This window comes from Mytilus californianus, unplaced genomic scaffold (assembly GCF_021869535.1).
Source record: "Mytilus californianus isolate M0D057914Y unplaced genomic scaffold, xbMytCali1.0.p SCAF_4, whole genome shotgun sequence".
In the NCBI taxonomy this organism is placed as follows: domain Eukaryota; kingdom Metazoa; phylum Mollusca; class Bivalvia; order Mytilida; family Mytilidae; genus Mytilus; species Mytilus californianus.
The window spans coordinates 60,794,143-60,813,191 of record NW_026262690.1 but is presented as its reverse complement, the minus strand read 5'-3'; the positions used below and the strand labels follow the sequence as shown (position 1 = coordinate 60,813,191).

Genomic DNA, 19,049 nt, shown 5'->3' with positions numbered 1-19,049 from the left:
AAGATTACTTAAAATATGATTTCAATAGTAATATACTCACTAAACTACGTAGTGGAACATTAAAACTGAATATAGAAGTTGGTCGTTTTGACAATATTGTAAGAGAAAATCGTATATGTATATGCTGTCATATGAATTGTATTGAAAATGAGTACCATTTTGTTTTAGTATGTCCTGCCTTTAGATCATTGAGGCTAAGGTTTTTACCAAAATTTTATTGTTCATGGCCAAATCATAGAAAGCTTGTATTTCTTTTACAGGCTAGCTCAAAGAATTTTACTAAAAAATTGTGTAAATTTCTTAATGTGGCATGGAAGTTAAGATTACAAATTATTATTGCACAACAGTTGTAGTTCTGTGCCTGCTATGACTTTATTGTGTTGTTCTCTACATGTTTACTGTCATTAATGTCATTATATATTATGTTATTTTGCTATAGCATTATGTTTGCTTCTGCAATAAAATATTCATTCATCCATTCATGCAACATAATATACTGCCAATCAAATTATAAATATGTATTAATTCAGTGATTCTTGTGTAAAATAATTTTAAAAGGTGTCAGTGAAATTTACACATATTAGATATGTTTTGTAATAATATGTTACAAATATATTGCAACACCATTTTGAAATGAAATAAAATACAAGGATAATTTACTATTTAAGATAAATTTTCAGTTGATTACTTTTTTTTCACACTTGAATGTAACAACACTTAAATAACAAACACATCTAACAGTTCCAATTTTAGTAATGCAATCATATATTACTAGCTCAATGATCCTCTTATGAATAATCTGACAAACACAATGAAACTGTCAAATTCCATATCATCTAGTATATTTGTTCAAAAAATCGAATAATAAATTTTACCTGTAATGTTTGTTATAAAAACTATATAGCTTAATCTTATGTTTCAAGGTTCCCAAAACAGCCATATTTCTGGATTTGGCATTTTTGAAAACAAAACTCTGGATAGAAATTCACTACAATATCCTACACAGAATATTTCTTTTGATTAAGAAAAACATTTGGCAGGTTTTGCTAATCATTTGGCAAGACTATTTTCCCAAACATTGGCACACTTTTCTGGTCATAACAGTGACGTAAGGGCTGCAGTCCTTTTGCACCAAATGTTATTTTTAAGATATATTGTTTGCACCAAATTGTCTGTATGCATATTTATCAAATGATCTATGTTTACCTGATAGATACATCAGATTTCAGCAAATTATGATACCTTAAATACAATACTCTATGGAATAAATAAGACTATTGTTGCATATAGTAGAATAGAGATTTATAAGGTGGTGTTGTACAACAAGAGTAATCTGCAAGCATATATACAGATGAACAGTGCATTACTGTTCTGATTGGATTTCTGTCATACCTTCACAAGATTAACTTACAGAAGTAAAATCATCAAATACTTTTGATACATGTATTTTCATGACTTGGGAGATTATTTTTTGTACAGCCAAATTAATCAATGAAAGATTGGTTTATCAAGGAGAAATTTAACAGTCCCATTGAATGAAATAAAAAAAGCAATAGCTATTGTATTTAATCAATGGGACAGTTCTCTTTGCAAATTTTAAATGGCTAGGTGAACATCAACTGTTTCTTTGGAAAGGTTTCATTCCCTTCACAATAGAAAATTCAGAAAAAGACAATCTGATGGACCGCAACATTGCTGATAAATTCAAAGTTGCTAGACCATGACATAGAGGGCAGTGTGTCAAAATGATTGTCAAACTGAGATGTACTGATAGTAATGCAACTTTATAGAAAATATCATCGTCTGTCATAAGCAGTTCCTATCAAACTAACTTAAGCAGAAAAATTAACATTGAAATTGCTAATTTATTTAAAGTCATTAGACCATGACCTAGGGAGCAGGGCCTTAAAATAAGTCATCAAACTTATATGCACTGATACTAATGCAACTTTATAGAAATTTCTAATTAATTCAAAGTCACTAGACTATGACCTAGAGGGTAGGGTCTCAAAATAGTCATCATTTTAATATAAACTGATAGTAATGCAACTCTATAGAAAATGTCATTGATCTATCACAAGTAGTTCCTATCAAACTGACTTAAGCAGAAAACCTAACAACTGTTGACGCTGCTAACGACGATGACACTGCCACTGCCACCTGAAAAACAACACCTATGTCTCACCTTTCGCAACTTTCGTGGCAGGCGAGACAAAAATCAGTTCATAAACTGCAACTCTATAATTCAACTAAGTAGACAACCAAAGCATGTAAAAAGGAAAGCAATACTACTAAATAACATTAAAAAGAATGCTCACGGTAACTGAGGCAAGCTCAAGTACTTTAATAATTTGATGATACATGCCATACTTTACTCTACAGTCAGCCCCTGTACTTTTGAGTTGATTTAATGAAGTAATGTCATAAACAGTGCAGAAGGTCATAGTAGCAATGCACAAAGCGTAATTTTATTATTTCCCCATATTTTGTATGTAATTGGTTCTTAAAAGTGTTTTCAAATTTTCTTAAGGTAGATGGGGTGTCTAAATTATAATCCATAGAATTTTTTAATAATTTATCAAAATGTAGTTTATATCATGCTTTTTTGAAAAAAATGATAAAAAGAATGGGTCACGGGGCTTATTTTCACGCTACAGGTTGTGCAAAATTGACAGATTTTGTATAGATTATGCATGGAAAACGCAATTTTCTGCCATAAAACGAAAACTACACCATAGAATTTCGAGATAAAATATGAGAAGATAGCTCTAACATTATACTTTCAGATAAGAAAAAGAAAAAATGGGGTCACGGGACCCGTTTTCTTGCTACATAATAAAATAGGTAAATTCCTAACACATTCTATTGTAAAAATAACTTTATCTGAATTATCTGCCCTTACATTTGAGTTGCCTCCCCTTATGTGGCAAAGTTGGAAAAAATTAATTCAAACAAAAGTATTCTGTTTTTTGTAAAATACAACCATAAATATAATAAAACATGTCATTTTCTATATTAAAATGAAAATTCTTACATATGAATTATCCACTACTCTCAAAATTTGCACATTTTATTAAAGATCTAGACCGATTATTTTCTGGTATTTCAAAATCCAAGATGGAGGAAGACACCCTATCTACCTTAAGTGAATATTTGTGTCATTTATTCTATTGTTTTCTTATTTATGATGGCTGATCTGTTTAAAGTGCTTAATTTATTCCATTGTTTTCTAAGTAATGGTGGCAGACCCTTTTAATGGGTTTTGTGGTTGTAAACCATAATTCCTAATAGGATCATAAGTTTCCATTTACCAAAAGTTTGGCAGCAATCTGCATATTTCATTGCATTTTTGGTCAAATGTTATTTGTAATTCAACCAGTAATTTTAAAAGAGAAAATGTTTTATACTGCAACTAGTTGTGTTTATTTCCTATATGTAGTAACAAAGCTATATTTTGTGCAATGTCAATTTCATCGTGGATCACTTTCCACAATCAGGGGTTCATTTAAGGATGAAGATAAGTTTGAAATTTGTATTAAAATTTAAATAGCTATCACTGTATTAATTTAAGTTGCAGTATAAAAACAATATTAGGTCAATGTCAGAAATATTTAAACTTTTTTGTAGTCAGCACAAAACTGGGGAAGGGCTCGGTAAAAACTCGCCCTTCCCCAGTTTCTCAGCCTCATACAAAAAAATTTATATTTCTCTGACATTGACCTAATATTGTATATTGATAGTGTTAACAGATCAATGGCTGATGCCAAATGAAAGCAACATATCATACTGTGGTTCATGGAAGCTATAAGAAGTAAATTTACAATCAATTAAAATGTGACACATAATGAGGCCCTTATATATGAAGACATTAAACATAAAATACAACCTCTGTATACTTTGATCTGAGGAAGTATTCTGTCATGGCATGGATTCTTGTGTCACTAGTAAAGGCTTTTACTACATCTGGCTGTGAAAACAAAATGAAATTATTACTTCTTTTTTATGGTATTTCACCAAGATTGTGTGAAACATTATATGTATTGTTAATTAACAAAAAAGTATGTTTATGAGCTTTTTAATATTTGATAGAACATACAAATACTGTCTCCCGGGATGACAATTAATTTTGTACAGATAAAAATCAATCACCATTTATTACAGGATAAAACTCTTATTAAAATGTCAGAAATCAATAAAGATAGTTTTTATGTGTCATCTTCACTTTAAATGTTTAGTGTATACATTAAACAGTTCAATTAGATTGAAACAAGTGTATTTTGCTTTACACATCCCACCTATTTTTGTTTTATTTCTTATATCTATTTCATAAATCATTATGCTATGATACAATATATGCTAAGAAAGATAACTTGTTTTATATTTATATCTATAATTACCTTAACTAAACAATGACTAGAATGATCACTGGTTAAGGACTTAGCCAACATACTTCTATATCCCTACAATTATAAACAATGACTAGAATGATCACTGGTTAAGGACTTAGCCAACATACTTCTATATCCCTACAATAATAAACAATGACTAGAATGATCACTGGTTAAGGAATTAGCCAACATACTTCTATATCCCTACAATTATAAACAATGACTAGAATGATCACTGGTTAAGGAATTAGCCAACATACTTCTATATCCCTACAATAATAAACAATGACTAGAATGATCACTGGTTAAGGACTTAGCCAACATACTTCTATATCCCTACAATTATAAACAATGACTAGAATGATCACTGGTTAAGGACTTAGCCAACATACTTCTATATCCCTACAATAATAAACAATGACTAGAATGATCACTGGTTAAGGAATTAGCCAACATACTTCTATATCCCTACAATTATAAACAATGACTAGAATGATCACTGGTTAAGGAATTAGCCAACATACTTCTATATCCCTACAATAATAAACAATGACTAGAATGATCACTGGTTAAGGACTTAGCCAACATACTTCTATATCCCTACAATTATAAACAATGACTAGAATGATCACTGGTTAAGGACTTAGCCAACATACTTCTATATCCCTACAATTATAAACAATGACTAGAATGATCACTGGTTAAGGAATTAGCCAACATACTTCTATATCCCTACAATTATAAACAATGACTAGAATGATCACTGGTTAAAGAATTAGCCAACATACTTCTATATCCCTACAATTATAAACAATGACTAGAATGATCACTGGTTAAGGACTTAGCCAACATACTTCTATATCCCTACAATTATAAAGTGAACTCACAGTAACATCTTACTGATAGGCAACCTTAATAGTCAGAAAGAGGTTATGACCTAGATAAAGAATTTATATATTGAACTACACTAATATGACTTAATAAATCTGCTTAATATCTACTGAGAAACTCTGTCATAAAAAAATTACCATTTTGCTAATTTAAAATTTTCTATTCCAGGTAATCATGGTAATAGTGGATGCCATTTCTCTTATAGGAGTTGGTGGTAATTCTTCAATGAGATTTTAATATAACTTTGCTTATTATTTGCCCTTCATAGAAGTATCAGTTCCTTTAATCCATAATGTTCTTTTTTAATGTGACAGCAGTCATGTTGGTTTGTCTGAAGAAACATTGTTTACAATTCTCTTATTCACTTTCATGAGGTAGGTGCCATAGCTCATTCCCAAAATTCCGTCCAACAAATTTTCTGTTTATTAATTAAATTATTGTTCTTAAACTAAAAGTGGTAACTTCATCTGGCAAAATGACCATATATGATTTCAGCTGTGTAGTTTAAGTTTATTACTTTCAAATGCTTCTTATTTTGTGTCCCAAATTTTGGTTTTAGCTTCCTGATGTAGGTTATTCCCAAAGCATATGGTGCATGTACTGAAATTGGTAATATGTGTTTAAATTGAAACAAAAACTCTACTGATTAAGGAACAGTTACCTTCACCTGTCATTTTATTCAATAATTTAAGTGTTGTGTAAAAAAAATATTGCTGACATCTTCTGACAATTATTTTTACTGTAAATTCAGAAATTATTGCGTGTATTTATTATTGCGATTTTGTTATTTTAGATTAAAATGTGATTTTAATTTTTGCCATATTGAGAATAATCCTGTTTAATTCATAATAAAAATTTCAAAATGCGAGTTTAAATTATTGCTATTATAACCCTGTCGCATTTTCCGCAATAATAAAAACTTCGCAATAATTCCTGAATTTACAGTACTTCATTTGTAAAAACTCTGTTTGGTTTGATCTGATTTAGATAGGGAAATGCCAAATTTTTAGTAAATTATATGCAAAGTGGAAAGTTACAAGTGTGGGGACATGACGTCATCGCTATATGATGTCCTCAATATTTGAAACCTTACCATTTTAAGACAAAGCAGTATCTTACCTTGCTTTTAAATATAATATACAATATCTTTTTAAAGAATTAAAAAAGATTTATATAAATTTTCAAAATCAAAGTCTATACGTCTCTTCGATACAATTTAAGTAGTTGATTTCAAGTGACATAAAGCTCACATTAAGATTAGCAAGGAGATCGTCAAAATTAATGGTCAAAATGGCAACGTGTTTGGTTCAAATATCGATTTACTAGTAACCCCTTTTTTCATTTGATTATAAGAGGAATTAAAGTCCAATTCTATAATACTAAACATAACTTTTGGTAACCCTTTTTTTATGTTAAAAGAATATTGAACAGGACATAAGGAAAACACATTGTTATAACTCTAGCAGTCCTTTGTTTGAGTCATATGAACTTAAATATCAATAAACGTTAGATTCTTAATTTCCATAAAAAATATCTCATTTTTCAAAGTTTATTTTTTATGTGATCAGTATGCATATTTTAAACAAAATGATTAGTACAAAGCCCACTATTTACCTTAGGGTCTTCTACATAAGACAAATGACCTGCTCTTTGTTTGACATATAATGTTCCCTGCTTAGATAAAAGTATCCTGTAAATAAAAGTTAGTTAATGTTTAAACAAGAGGCTGTCAGAGTGACAGCAAACCGAATTTCCTGCAGAGGTCGAACTGTGAACAGTAGAGCAAGTATGGACACTACATTTAAGCTTAAAACAGCTCTGAATTTGGATTGTGATTGAATATTTGACACAGCATAGTTTTGTGACACAAAATGAATGTGGTCAAACAACTGAAAAATTTGAAATTGGACATTTACCTATTATGGTCCAATATCCATTTTTAAGTACATTGTTAGAATCAGCATATCAAAGAACCCCAAGAATTCAATTTTTGATGAAATCAAACAAAAGTTTAATTTAGGACCCTTTAGACCTCAATGTGGACCAATTTGATAAAGGAGCCCACAATCGAAAATCTCTAAATACATGGTTAGATTCAGTATATCGAAGAACCCCATAAATTCATTTTTTGTTGAATCAAACAAAGTTTAATTTTGGATCCTGATTTGGACCAACTTGAAAACTGGGCCCAAAAATCTTTATATTTAAATACAGGTTTAGATTCAGCATTTGAAATAACCCTATATATATTTAATCTATGTTGAAATGAAAAACAGTTTAATTTTATCCATATAATTTTCTGTTCAAAGGAAATAACTCAAACTGAATAAATTATAAACACATAGTTCTCTAAAATTAGATATGATTTAACCACTATTTTCTTAAATTAGATATGATGTTACACAATGTATATCTATTTTCAAATTATTATCAAATATAAACTGTTATCACAGAGATATATCTCGCCTTTTTGTAATTTTGATAATGCAAATGTTGAAATTAAAATAGCAATACTTTAACATGTAAGTTATGCAAATATTCAAAGTCGATGAACTATGATTGAAGGTACATGGCTAAACAATCTCCATGGAATGAGATGTGCCAATGCTAATACAATTGCATACCAAATACCATTGACTTATTATAAGTCTTTCCCTTTAAACAAACCTAAACACAAACATTAACTTGTAAACTATGTAAAAGTTTCAAAGTCAATGAACCATGATCATGGGTGGGGCTATATATAATCTCCATGGAAACGATACTTGCAAATGCCAATATTTTGCATACCAAATATCATTAACTTAACATTAGCAGTTCATCCTAAACTGATCTAATCACAAACTAATACATGTAAACTAAGCAAAAGTTTCAAAGTAAATAGACCATGACTGAGGGGGCGGGGCCAAATATTCTCCATGGAAATGAGATGTGCTAATGCTTATACAACTGAACACCAATTAACATTGGCCTACCACTAATGGTTCCCCTTGAACTGACCTAATCACAAACTAATACATGTTAACTTAGCAAAATTTTCAAAGTCTATAGACCATGACTAAGGGGGCGGAGCCAAATAATCTCCATGGAAATGAGATATGCCAATGCTTATACAACTGCATACCAAATATCATTGACCTACCACTAGTGGTTCCCCATAAATTGACCTAATCACAAACTAATACATGTAAACTATGAAAAGTTTCAAAGTCAATAGACCTTGACTGAGGGGGCTGGGCCAAATAATCTCCATGGTAATGAGATGTGCCAATGCTAATACTACTGCATACCAAATATCATTGACCTACCACTAGTGGTTCACCATGAACTAGACCTAATCACAAACTAATACATTGTTGACGCCGCCACTGCCGACGCCGGAAATAGCATACCTATGTCTCGCTTTTTGACTCCGTTAAAGCGAGACAATAATTAATAGTTCCAAATATTTTTTCTTTCATTTGTCACAAACTAATATAGATCTGCAACTTATCTATCAATGTCAACAACTTTATCTACACAATGTAATATAATGAAATATATTCTTTAATAAGAATAGATTATTATCTAATTAAAAGAGTTCACTTCATCAAAAAAAAAATTATATATATAGCATTCAGAAAATTAGTTTATACAGAATAACAAACAAACCTACCACAAAATTCTTCAAACAATATACAAAAGAAAAGAGAAAAAAAATCCAAAATGTCATTTATCATTAATACAATGTCTTTTAAAAATCTTTTTAATAAATGAACAGAATGGAGTAATTAATAAGAATTTCATCAAAAATTTTATTCTTGGAAAGGGCTATAACTCAACAACGAGAAAAGCTAAAATTGTGAAAATTGAACTTGACCTTCATTTAGTCACAGGAAACAACATATCTAAATTTGAAAAAATTTCGTCAAAACATTTTTATGTTAATGAACAGAAACTGTTTGGCAGCCGAAAGCCCACCCGCCTGCCGTACATCCCCAAATCAATTCTTTCGAAAATCCGGTTAACAAAAACACTAGTCTATGCTTTATCTAAATATTAGCTTAATGAACCAACATATAAAAATATATATAAGATGAAAACTGAAAGGAGTTTATATCAGAAGAAACATAAGACTTTTCAATTATGACAAAATTAGAGATGTTTTTGAGTAGTCATTCTCAACGTTTTCCGTAATGAATTTTTTAGAATTACCATCCTTCAAATGAAATATAACATATAAATTGGCTTTTAATATTTATTTTTAAGATATAAAATGCAACATTGCAATTTAAAAACACTTTTCTTCAGTCAAAATTTATGAATGATTAAAACAAACTGAGCACTCACTCTAGTATACTCCAGTTCTTATCTCTATGGAAAACTATTGGCCAGTACCTTGGTCCTAGTATATGTACCTAGGAATAAAAGAGGAGTGCAATATACTTTGGATACAACGTCAAATACATACAGAATAATGGCATTTTTGTTTTTGATACTGACTTTATCAGCAAGAATATCAAGCAGGGTAAGCTGATATTCGAGCTGATGAAGTCGATATTAAAAAAAACCGTCATTATTCTTTTTATTGGCAATTTGTTTTAACAATATGTTTTTTGGTTGACAATATGAAATAAAATGAAATAGTTAGTAAAATCTATTTTCACGCATACAAAACGTTGTAATAGTTGTTTGATTGTGTGAATGAAGTCATTCATTTCATTGATAAAATTTACATGAATGGACAAGAAACATGTGATGTTGCTGCACTGATACATGATGTCATTGCCTAATATTTTTTAGTATGTTCATGATATAAAAAATATTAGGAGGTAAGATCAGAGGGAAAATGTACAAATTGCAGATAAATGTAATTATTATATATTTAGTAGTAAATACAAGTAAATTGTGTGTGTAATACAATCAATGGAGATTATGCTGTATCAGCTATCCATGATATTATTACAAGTCACAGTTACTTATTCTATGGCATTACAATAAAAAAAATATCCAAATCTATGATATGAATAAAAAAAGATAAAGGTTAATTGTCATTGTTATTGCATTGCATTCCAATTATGCTAAGCTATTTATAAATTAACATATAATATCAGTACCTCTTGAATAAGATGTAACTCTGGCAGAAGACATGGAGCTGTAGTTGTGAATGAAACATTTTGGTAAGCTTCGGTATCCTGTAATGTATTGATAAAATTAATAGCCATTATATTTACTAACAGCAAAGTACTATTATCAACAGCATGAGGGCTTGTAATTCTTCTACTTCATTATCAATAACATGTTCTATACAAAATGTGAAGAATAAATCATTTCTTTTGTTTAAATAAAATATTCATTCTATCAAAAGCAAAGATTATTTGCACAGATAAAAAAAAATGTTTTTAGAACTGATTTGTTATTAATACATTATTTCAGTTATTCAAAAACATAATTACAAGTATGAATATCTAAAAATAAACATTCGAACAATCCTGATTCTATCTTTTGGTAAAACACAGGGTATACAGATGAGTTATACCAAACTTTCAAGGCAGGGCACAAAAAAACTATGCTTTACATAAAAATCGATATGGGTCAACAACAATTTGAATGAAATCAAATAAGTTCACAAAAATAAACATTTAGTACAAATATTCAATATACCATAATTGAACCAACCTTAAACTTAACCTTCATTGGTACATAGCATGGCTGTCCTGTGTCCACATCTCTAGGTAAAACAACTCTCATCTCAGTAGCAAGGACATACAAATGTCTGAATGCCTGTAAGTGGTATCTGTAATAAAAGAGGTCTCATTTCACTGGCTAGGACAAACAAATACACAAAGACTCAAGATCTCTTAAAGCATAATTCGTTGTAAATGGTATCTGTAATAAAAGAGGTCTCATTTCACTGGCTAGGACAAACAGATACACAAAGACTCAAGATCTCTACAAGTATATTTCAAAAAACAACAGACAGACAGGTAAAAACTAAATTCTAAACATATGACCCTGAATAGACAAATGGTAACAGAACTGGGACATTCAATGTCCAAATGATTTGAAAAAGTATCTAAACAACAGACAGACATGTATAATTGGTATTTTAACCCTTATCTAAACATTGAATATAAACTCTTAAGTTGTAAAGGAGCCTTCATTGAGTGATATAGTATTTTCAATACAGTGACTTCATAATTTTTGTAAGCCCAAATCCAGTAAGTCTTGGTTAAATTCCTTAAACTTAGCCGATACCTAGACAAATATCTAAAGGTTTGAAATCAGGACATCAATGTATTTTAATAAATAAAAAGATTGTGCTAATGTTCCAAATAAATTGTGGTATAACTCAAGATAACCCATTCTAGCAAAAGCATTGAAAAATTTCAACTAACATCTTATGAGAGGGTTGTAAGGAGGGGTTACTTGCATAGAATATAATATAAAACTGAATTCTTCAATGAAAGGAGAAAAAAGTTTTATGCATATGTTCCATGTTAGATATCATTCTCAAACACAGAAGCATTTAGATAATAATTGGAGGCTATGTTTAACACAAGAGTGCACACGCTGAAATGTCTCGCCTTCTTTACTAACCATTGATTTTATGTTGATAGTCCTAAATATAAAGCTTTACTACAAGTAACACATAAACTTAACATGATCCAAGAAAATAAGGTCAAGGTCAGATAAACCAAACGAGAAATACATGTACACCTTACAATCATTCAATAAACCAAACATAGTTGACCTATTGCTTATAGTTTCTAAGAAACAGTCTTAACCAAGAAAACTTAACATTGACCAATGAACCATGAAAATGAGGTCAAGGTCAGATGAACCTTGCCAGACAGACATGTACACCTTACAATCAATTTATGCATTAAATATAGCTGACCTATTGCTTATAGTATCTAAGAAACAAACTTAACCATGAAAATTAAACATTGACCAATGAACCATGAAAATTAGGTCAAGGTCAGATGATACCTGCCAGACAGACATATACACCTTACAATCCTTCCAAACAACAAATGTAGTTGATCTATTGCTTATAGTTGAAGAAAAACAGACCAAAACACAAAAACTTAACACTGAGAAATGAATCGTGAAAATGAGGTCAAGGTCAAATAAAACCTACGAGACTGACATGTACATCATAAAATATTTCCATACACCAAATATAGTTGACCTATAGCATATAGTATTAGAAAAAAAGACCAAAACTCAAAAACTTAACTTTGACCACTGAACCATGAAAATGAGGTCAAGGTCAGATGACACCTACCAGTTGGACATGTACACCTTACAATCATTCCATATACCAAATATAGTAGACCTACTGCTTAAAGTATCTGATATATGGACTTGACCACGAAAACTTAACCTTGTTCACTGATCCATGAAATGAGGTCGAGGTCAAATGAAAATTGTCTGACAGGCATGAGGACCTTGCAAGGTACGCACATCCTAAATATAGTTATCCTATTACTCATAATAAGAAAGAAATTAACATTACAAAAAAAGTTGACTTTTTTTTTCAAGTAGTCACTGAACCATGAAAATGAGGTCAAGGACAATGGACATATGACAGACGGAAACTTCCTAACATAAGGAATCTATATACAAAGTATGAAGCATCCAAGTCTTCTAGCTTCTAAAATATAAAGCTTTTAAGAAGTTAGCTAATAACGCTGCCGCCAGATCACTATCCCTATGTCGAGCTTTCTGCGACAAAAGTTGCAGGCTCGACAAAAACAATCCCAGGACCCTCTAAATCTTCAAATGATTTTTCTTCATTTATAACCCACAAATTCTTACCTGTTATCATTACTGTGTATAGGAAACTTAGGAAACATAGCACATAACAATACTGCTATAGACTCTGGGGCAGTCTTTAATGAATATCTGTAATAAAAAGAAAATAACATTTCAAAACTAAACTAAATTAATTATCAGCTATAGATATTACCCTTAATACTCCATGGTGTTAACAAAAATGACGATCCAAGGTTCAGGACCTTTAAATTTTATTAAAGCCCATTTAATGTTTTGACTTGGAAGTAATACAGTTCATAATATTCCAAATTGATTGATTGACAGTAAACAGAACAACATCACAACATCTATTGTGTTACCAGTTTTAATTTACAAGAAACATTCAATGACTGCACTGCAGATCTGAAATATGCTTAATCCAAACAAATTCATCAAGTTCCTAAATTTTTTTATTTGCAGCGAACAAGTTCACTGTCTGCACGAAAGTTTAAGGGTTTAAATGAACCCAGTTTATATAGATTTTACAATACAATATACTATGACTTACCGATGAAATAAGAAAAAGGATCACAAGATAAATACACATTAAGACATAGGTTGGGTAAAGGTCAGAAAATAAACCATAGAAACAATAAAAAGCATAAGGTCTTCAATAATATCTGTATAATGTCTACATCAAATCAAAATAGCCCAAAGGTCTACTTATTTCATGCCATTTGAAAACTCTATCTCTGTAACTGGCATTTATAATACATTTAATTCAAATACATGTTACATACCTACAACCTCCCAGGAATAGAAGTCCAATAGACATACTGATGGCCATGTGAGATCCATACATTACATATAAGTTATATGGAGGTCCCACTCTTGATCTAAGGTATCTACAGATCCTCAAAACTTCTAAATTACCAGTACCAGCCATCACCTGAAAACAAAGTATTATGTCTGTATAGCTTTTGCAAACTTCTTTTTTAATTTGCTAACTTGAAAAATAAAAGAAGAATGTGTATGAGGACATAATTGCCCCTGCTCAAGCTTTGCCATTTTTCAAGTTAAAAAGGGGCATAACTCTAGAACAATAAGTGACACACTGCCCAAATTCGAACTCTGTCTGCAATTTTTAGTTCTTAGCATTGCATATGAGTTTCATAATATTTGAATGAGGAAATCTTAAGTAAGAGAGCAGAAACGAAAAAATTGCAATTATCCCTGTTATAAAAGGACATAACTCTAGAACAGTAGGTGACTCACTGCCCAAATTTGGACATTGTCTGCAAGTTTTGTTTCTTAGCATTGTGTACGAGTTTCAAAAAAATTTGGATTAAGAAAACTTGATAGATTAAGGAAAAGAAAATGGGATGGACGGACAAAGGACGGACAGAAGGAGGTCAAGGGTAACACTTAATGCCCCCATTGCTTACGGCAGGGGCATATAAAACAAGGATTTCTCCTTTTTGTCGTCATATGAACAAGGTATTATATAACAAACATTATATAAAATTACTATCAAATTTCACAGGATTTTACAATGGATATTAATTACAATACGCTTATGTAATTTGTGTAAAAGTCTAGGAGGGAGAAAAGGAGTCTTAAGCACTTTATAAAACCTCGACCACACGACTACAAAATTTGAAATTATACTTAATTTTTCACAATATCATTCAGGAAGTATAATCATTACTCATTTTTAGAGCTTCACCAATCCCTCATACAATAATTACTGAAACAGACCTCACTTGAAATCTAATTATTACACAATTATTTTTTACCTTCCCTGATTTTGAAATCTTCATGAAATAGAAAAACTAAGTAAGCACAGCATTGATTATTTTGAAAATAGAACACTCAAGACATGAAACCTTTGTGATGAAATGATAATCATCAGAATCTCTATAATAAACTTACAAGTGCTATTGACACCAAGACTGTCATCAAACAACTCTCTACTGTACTTTTCCCTGCTTGTTCAACCAGTCTGGGATTTGTTTGGAATGTCAAGAATAGTTTGATACTTCTCATCTGAAAAGAAAAGATATAAACTGACTGCATAAAATAAAAATTCTATTAAAAACAGTTTTGTTATTTAATTTGTTAATATGTTCTATCATTTTTGCTTTTAAAAAGTTCAAATAAAATTTGCTTATCATTTTTTTTTAATAAATAATATGAATTCTTGTGTTTATTATAATGCATATCCTACTAAAATATTGATTGCATATAAAAAAAATATCAGTGGAATGCAAACACCAACAGACTCAAAATTATCAAAATTAACAATGCAACCTTAAATATTATGAACTGTTGTGTTTATCATTTCCTTGCTTTGAATAACTTGCATCTAATAATGCATTTAAGGGTTATAGAAACAAAAATTTGTGTTACATGTACTAGTAAATTCCATTTAATAAAAAAAAAGTTTTAATACTCACCAAAGTTTCAAATGCAGATTGATTAGCTGTACCTGCAAACTTGAGACCAATCACCATACTAGCTCCAGCTAGAATATTACAGTAAGCTTGACTGAAATATTTTATAAAAGGCATTTTTAATCTTAAAATCTAATTTTATTTTACTGTTATACAGCAACATTTAAGTTTTTCGAAATTCAAAAATCATCTTAATGAAGGATATAAAGGATTGATATCCCATTAAAATGTTCACATATATTATACATCCTTATGCTGCGTTCACACGTAATTCGAATTCGATTTGCATTAACTAATTCGAATTAGTTTAATTCGCATTCGAAACGTTTAACGTCCAAGCGTAAATTCTAATTCGAATTGCAATGCGTGTCAAATTCGCTTTACTGTCCTAACGACGTTAACTTTTAATTCGTATTAACAAAAACCCATTTCTAATGCGAACTGGATAATGCGATTAAGCCAATTCGAATCAATTGGAATTAAAAAAGAAGAGTGTGTGAACGCGATTAGCGAATTCGATTCGCATTTGATTCGAATTCAGTTCGAATTAAATGTACGCATGAACGAGGCATAAAAGACTAGCTTTAATAGTGTCCTATCCCACTATTATGGTTACTATTATCATTTTTTAAACAATAAATTCAATATATACATGGATGTTTTATTTCTTACCTTTGTGTTTCAAAATCAGTCATATTATCATCCTCAGCTGATTCCTCAACATGACCTCTGTTAAAGGCATTCCTCTGTAAAATCTACAAATAATTAAATATTTACAACAATGGACTGTTATCATGGGCAAAAAATAACAAAGATACTCAACTCAGCGATCCTTTAAAACAATGTACCAATGTGTATTTAGAAATCAGTATACCATCATTTAATAAGAGAAAAGAAACAGTCACAAACAAGATGTATTGTGAGTTATTGATCACTAAATATACCTACTGCTCAATGTTATTGACATAATTGACAAAATTTCATGACATTTTGAAGATACAAGTTTTTAGCAAACAGGAAGTAGAACATCAAATGAACTGAAAAAATGTCACACAGTATGACATGACCAGATAAAACTTGGTGCCATATATCCAAAAGGTATGACGAGTATGCTGAGAAAAATAGTTCATAATGTGCTATGCAGACAGATTGACAGTCAGAGGTAAAATAGTCCTTTTGAACAGGGGCACAAAAATGCATTGAGTGGTATACTAGCGCTTGATTTAGTAAAATTTTTATAAGTTTCAAAAGACGGATGATCATGAATAATGTGAATAATATTTCTCTAACTTTCCAGCATGCAGTAAATATGAAATAAAGAATGTTTGGAGCTTTAATTGGACAGAACATTTTTTCAGTTGTTTAACATTTTTATACATAGAGTTCTGTAACAATTGTCACTCATACATTTTCAGCAGTCTAGGAAAAGGAAATCATGTATCAAATATTACTAATACATAGATACTTATACCTCAGGAACATTATTTTTCAACCATTCAAAGGTTGGTAGTACTGTATCCCACATCACCAATCCTTTGCTTAATGTCTGAAATGAAATGCACAGATATGTTTAAAGCCGTAAGAAATGCAGTGTTTCAAATATATAATAAAAAATATGCAACAATTCACCAAAACAGCAAATAAATCTCAACAATGATATAGGTATATATTAAATAATAATAGATTATTAAAAAAATTTGTAAGGGTTCCGCGGAACCCAGTGTCTCGCCTACTTTTGCTGTTAGTCGCAGGCTTAACAAAAATGGGGAAAAATTATTAAAAATTTTCCTCTAGATACTATCTTTTGATTGTAAGAAGTTCTGTTCAAGTTTGGTAAAAATCCAAGAAGGTTTATGAATCTAATAAATGTTTTAAAACTTTAACTGCAGGCTGTACATAATGTTAACTGGAATAAAGCTAAGTCCATTTAAAAGTAATATACGGAAAAACAGGAAATAAAATTTTTACAAAATTTCCTTCTAGATACTAGCTTTTGATCATAAACAAGCTTCTGTCCAAGTGTGGTACAAATCCAGGATAGTTTAAAAAGTTATCAAAATTTGAAAAACTTTAATCACAGAGTGAATATTATGTTAACTGGCAGAAAAACTAAGTCCATATATGAGTAAAATACGGATAAACAGGATTTTTTTTTTTACAAAATTTTCTTCTGGATACTATCTTATGATTATAAACAAGCCTCTGTCCAAGTTTGGTACAAATCTAGGATAGTTTAAGAAAGTTATTAAAATTTGAAAAAATTTTAACCACAGAGTGAATATTTGTGGACGCTGCTGACGCCGATGGTAGGATCGCTATGTCTCGCTTTTGCGACAAAAGTAGCAGGCTCGACAAAAATATTATTTTAGACAGCATAGGTCTAATGTTTCAATATAAATTTAAGCATCATAATGAATTTCTGCAAACCTATCCTAAACTTATGAAGTTTTTATTCATTTTCTAGAATAATTTGTATTATATTTGCCTTGATTTAAAATTAAAAAGCCTGGTCAAGTGTAATAGTCTTAAGACTTGTTTTTGTTACAAATAATTCTATAATAAAAATGTAAAATATGTTCCCTGTTTGAATTTCTACACAAGAAAATAACATTATGTTTGTGTGGACAACAATGAAGATGAATATGAAGACTGAATTAATGTACACAGCTTATATACAACTCCAACATATGAACCTTCACAAATATCTACAGGTTTTATCAGTGAAAACCATTGTTCTACTTAAGACAGTGCTATTGACCATCACGATTATTCTGTAAGGGAACAAGCTGTTAAACTCATCACCTACAAATCATGTTCAAGATTAATAACTGCAATAAAAGCTGTGTGCTTTTGATACATAACTATTCCAAGCACTTAATAAAAATGCTGCATTATGTACTTCCACATCATATCCTTTTCCCCACTGATTCATAATAAACTTATAATAAAAGTTCTGGTTCAGTCTAGTGTTTCCCCTATCACACAAAAAGGGCATCTAGAGCGAGCAAAAATTTATAAAAAGGGGACCTACAGTGTATGGAAAATTAACAAAAGGGCACCTACAGTGTACGGAAAATTAACAAAAGGGCACCTACAGTATGCTGAAAACAAGAAAGGCAATAAATTGTCATATTGCATTGGTAAAGTATGGACTGGCAGTTGTTGATGGAATTAGAACTCAAGATAGCAAGTGTATTGTTTCAAAATAATATTGTATATGCATCTTTAAATAAAGATGAAAATCAACATTATTCTGGGTAACAGCAAGGGACTAAGGATGTATGTATATTACTAGCTATTCATCTTTGTCAGACTTTGAAGGACTAATGCATAAATTTACTAGACAGTTATTACATGATTTGACTGATGTGGCACTTAAATATGAAGATTAGGATATAAGATCAGAAAATCTAGTTCAAAATTTCACTTCAATTAGTTTCAGAGGACAGTTCTGATCAACAAAAGTTGGGCCCCTTTTTTTAAACCAGGATTCACGGTATAAATGAACTTGTAGAACTTTGTAAGACTATTATCCTTATAAAACGTTTAGATCGATATTTAGAATTCATTTCCATAA

General features: G+C 30.4%; 1 protein-coding gene across 2 annotated transcripts in view; it reads right to left on the bottom strand.

The window, feature by feature from the left end:
- Positions 1-19,049, bottom strand: part of LOC127698550 (anaphase-promoting complex subunit 1-like) — a 109,963-nt gene that overhangs the window by 38,316 nt on the left and 52,598 nt on the right. For both annotated transcript variants that reach the window (XM_052202034.1, XM_052202035.1), the window contains 12 exons: positions 16,944-17,018; positions 16,145-16,227; positions 15,476-15,566; positions 14,952-15,065; positions 13,820-13,968; positions 13,083-13,169; positions 10,938-11,055; positions 10,376-10,453; positions 9,609-9,676; positions 6,894-6,969; positions 4,398-4,460; positions 3,887-3,967 (listed from right to left, as the gene is read on the bottom strand). In XM_052202034.1, coding sequence (XP_052057994.1) covers positions 3,887-3,967; positions 4,398-4,460; positions 6,894-6,969; positions 9,609-9,676; positions 10,376-10,453; positions 10,938-11,055; positions 13,083-13,169; positions 13,820-13,968; positions 14,952-15,065; positions 15,476-15,566; positions 16,145-16,227; positions 16,944-17,018 — 1,083 coding nt within the window. The remainder of the gene's footprint in view (positions 1-3,886; positions 3,968-4,397; positions 4,461-6,893; positions 6,970-9,608; positions 9,677-10,375; positions 10,454-10,937; positions 11,056-13,082; positions 13,170-13,819; positions 13,969-14,951; positions 15,066-15,475; positions 15,567-16,144; positions 16,228-16,943; positions 17,019-19,049) is intronic.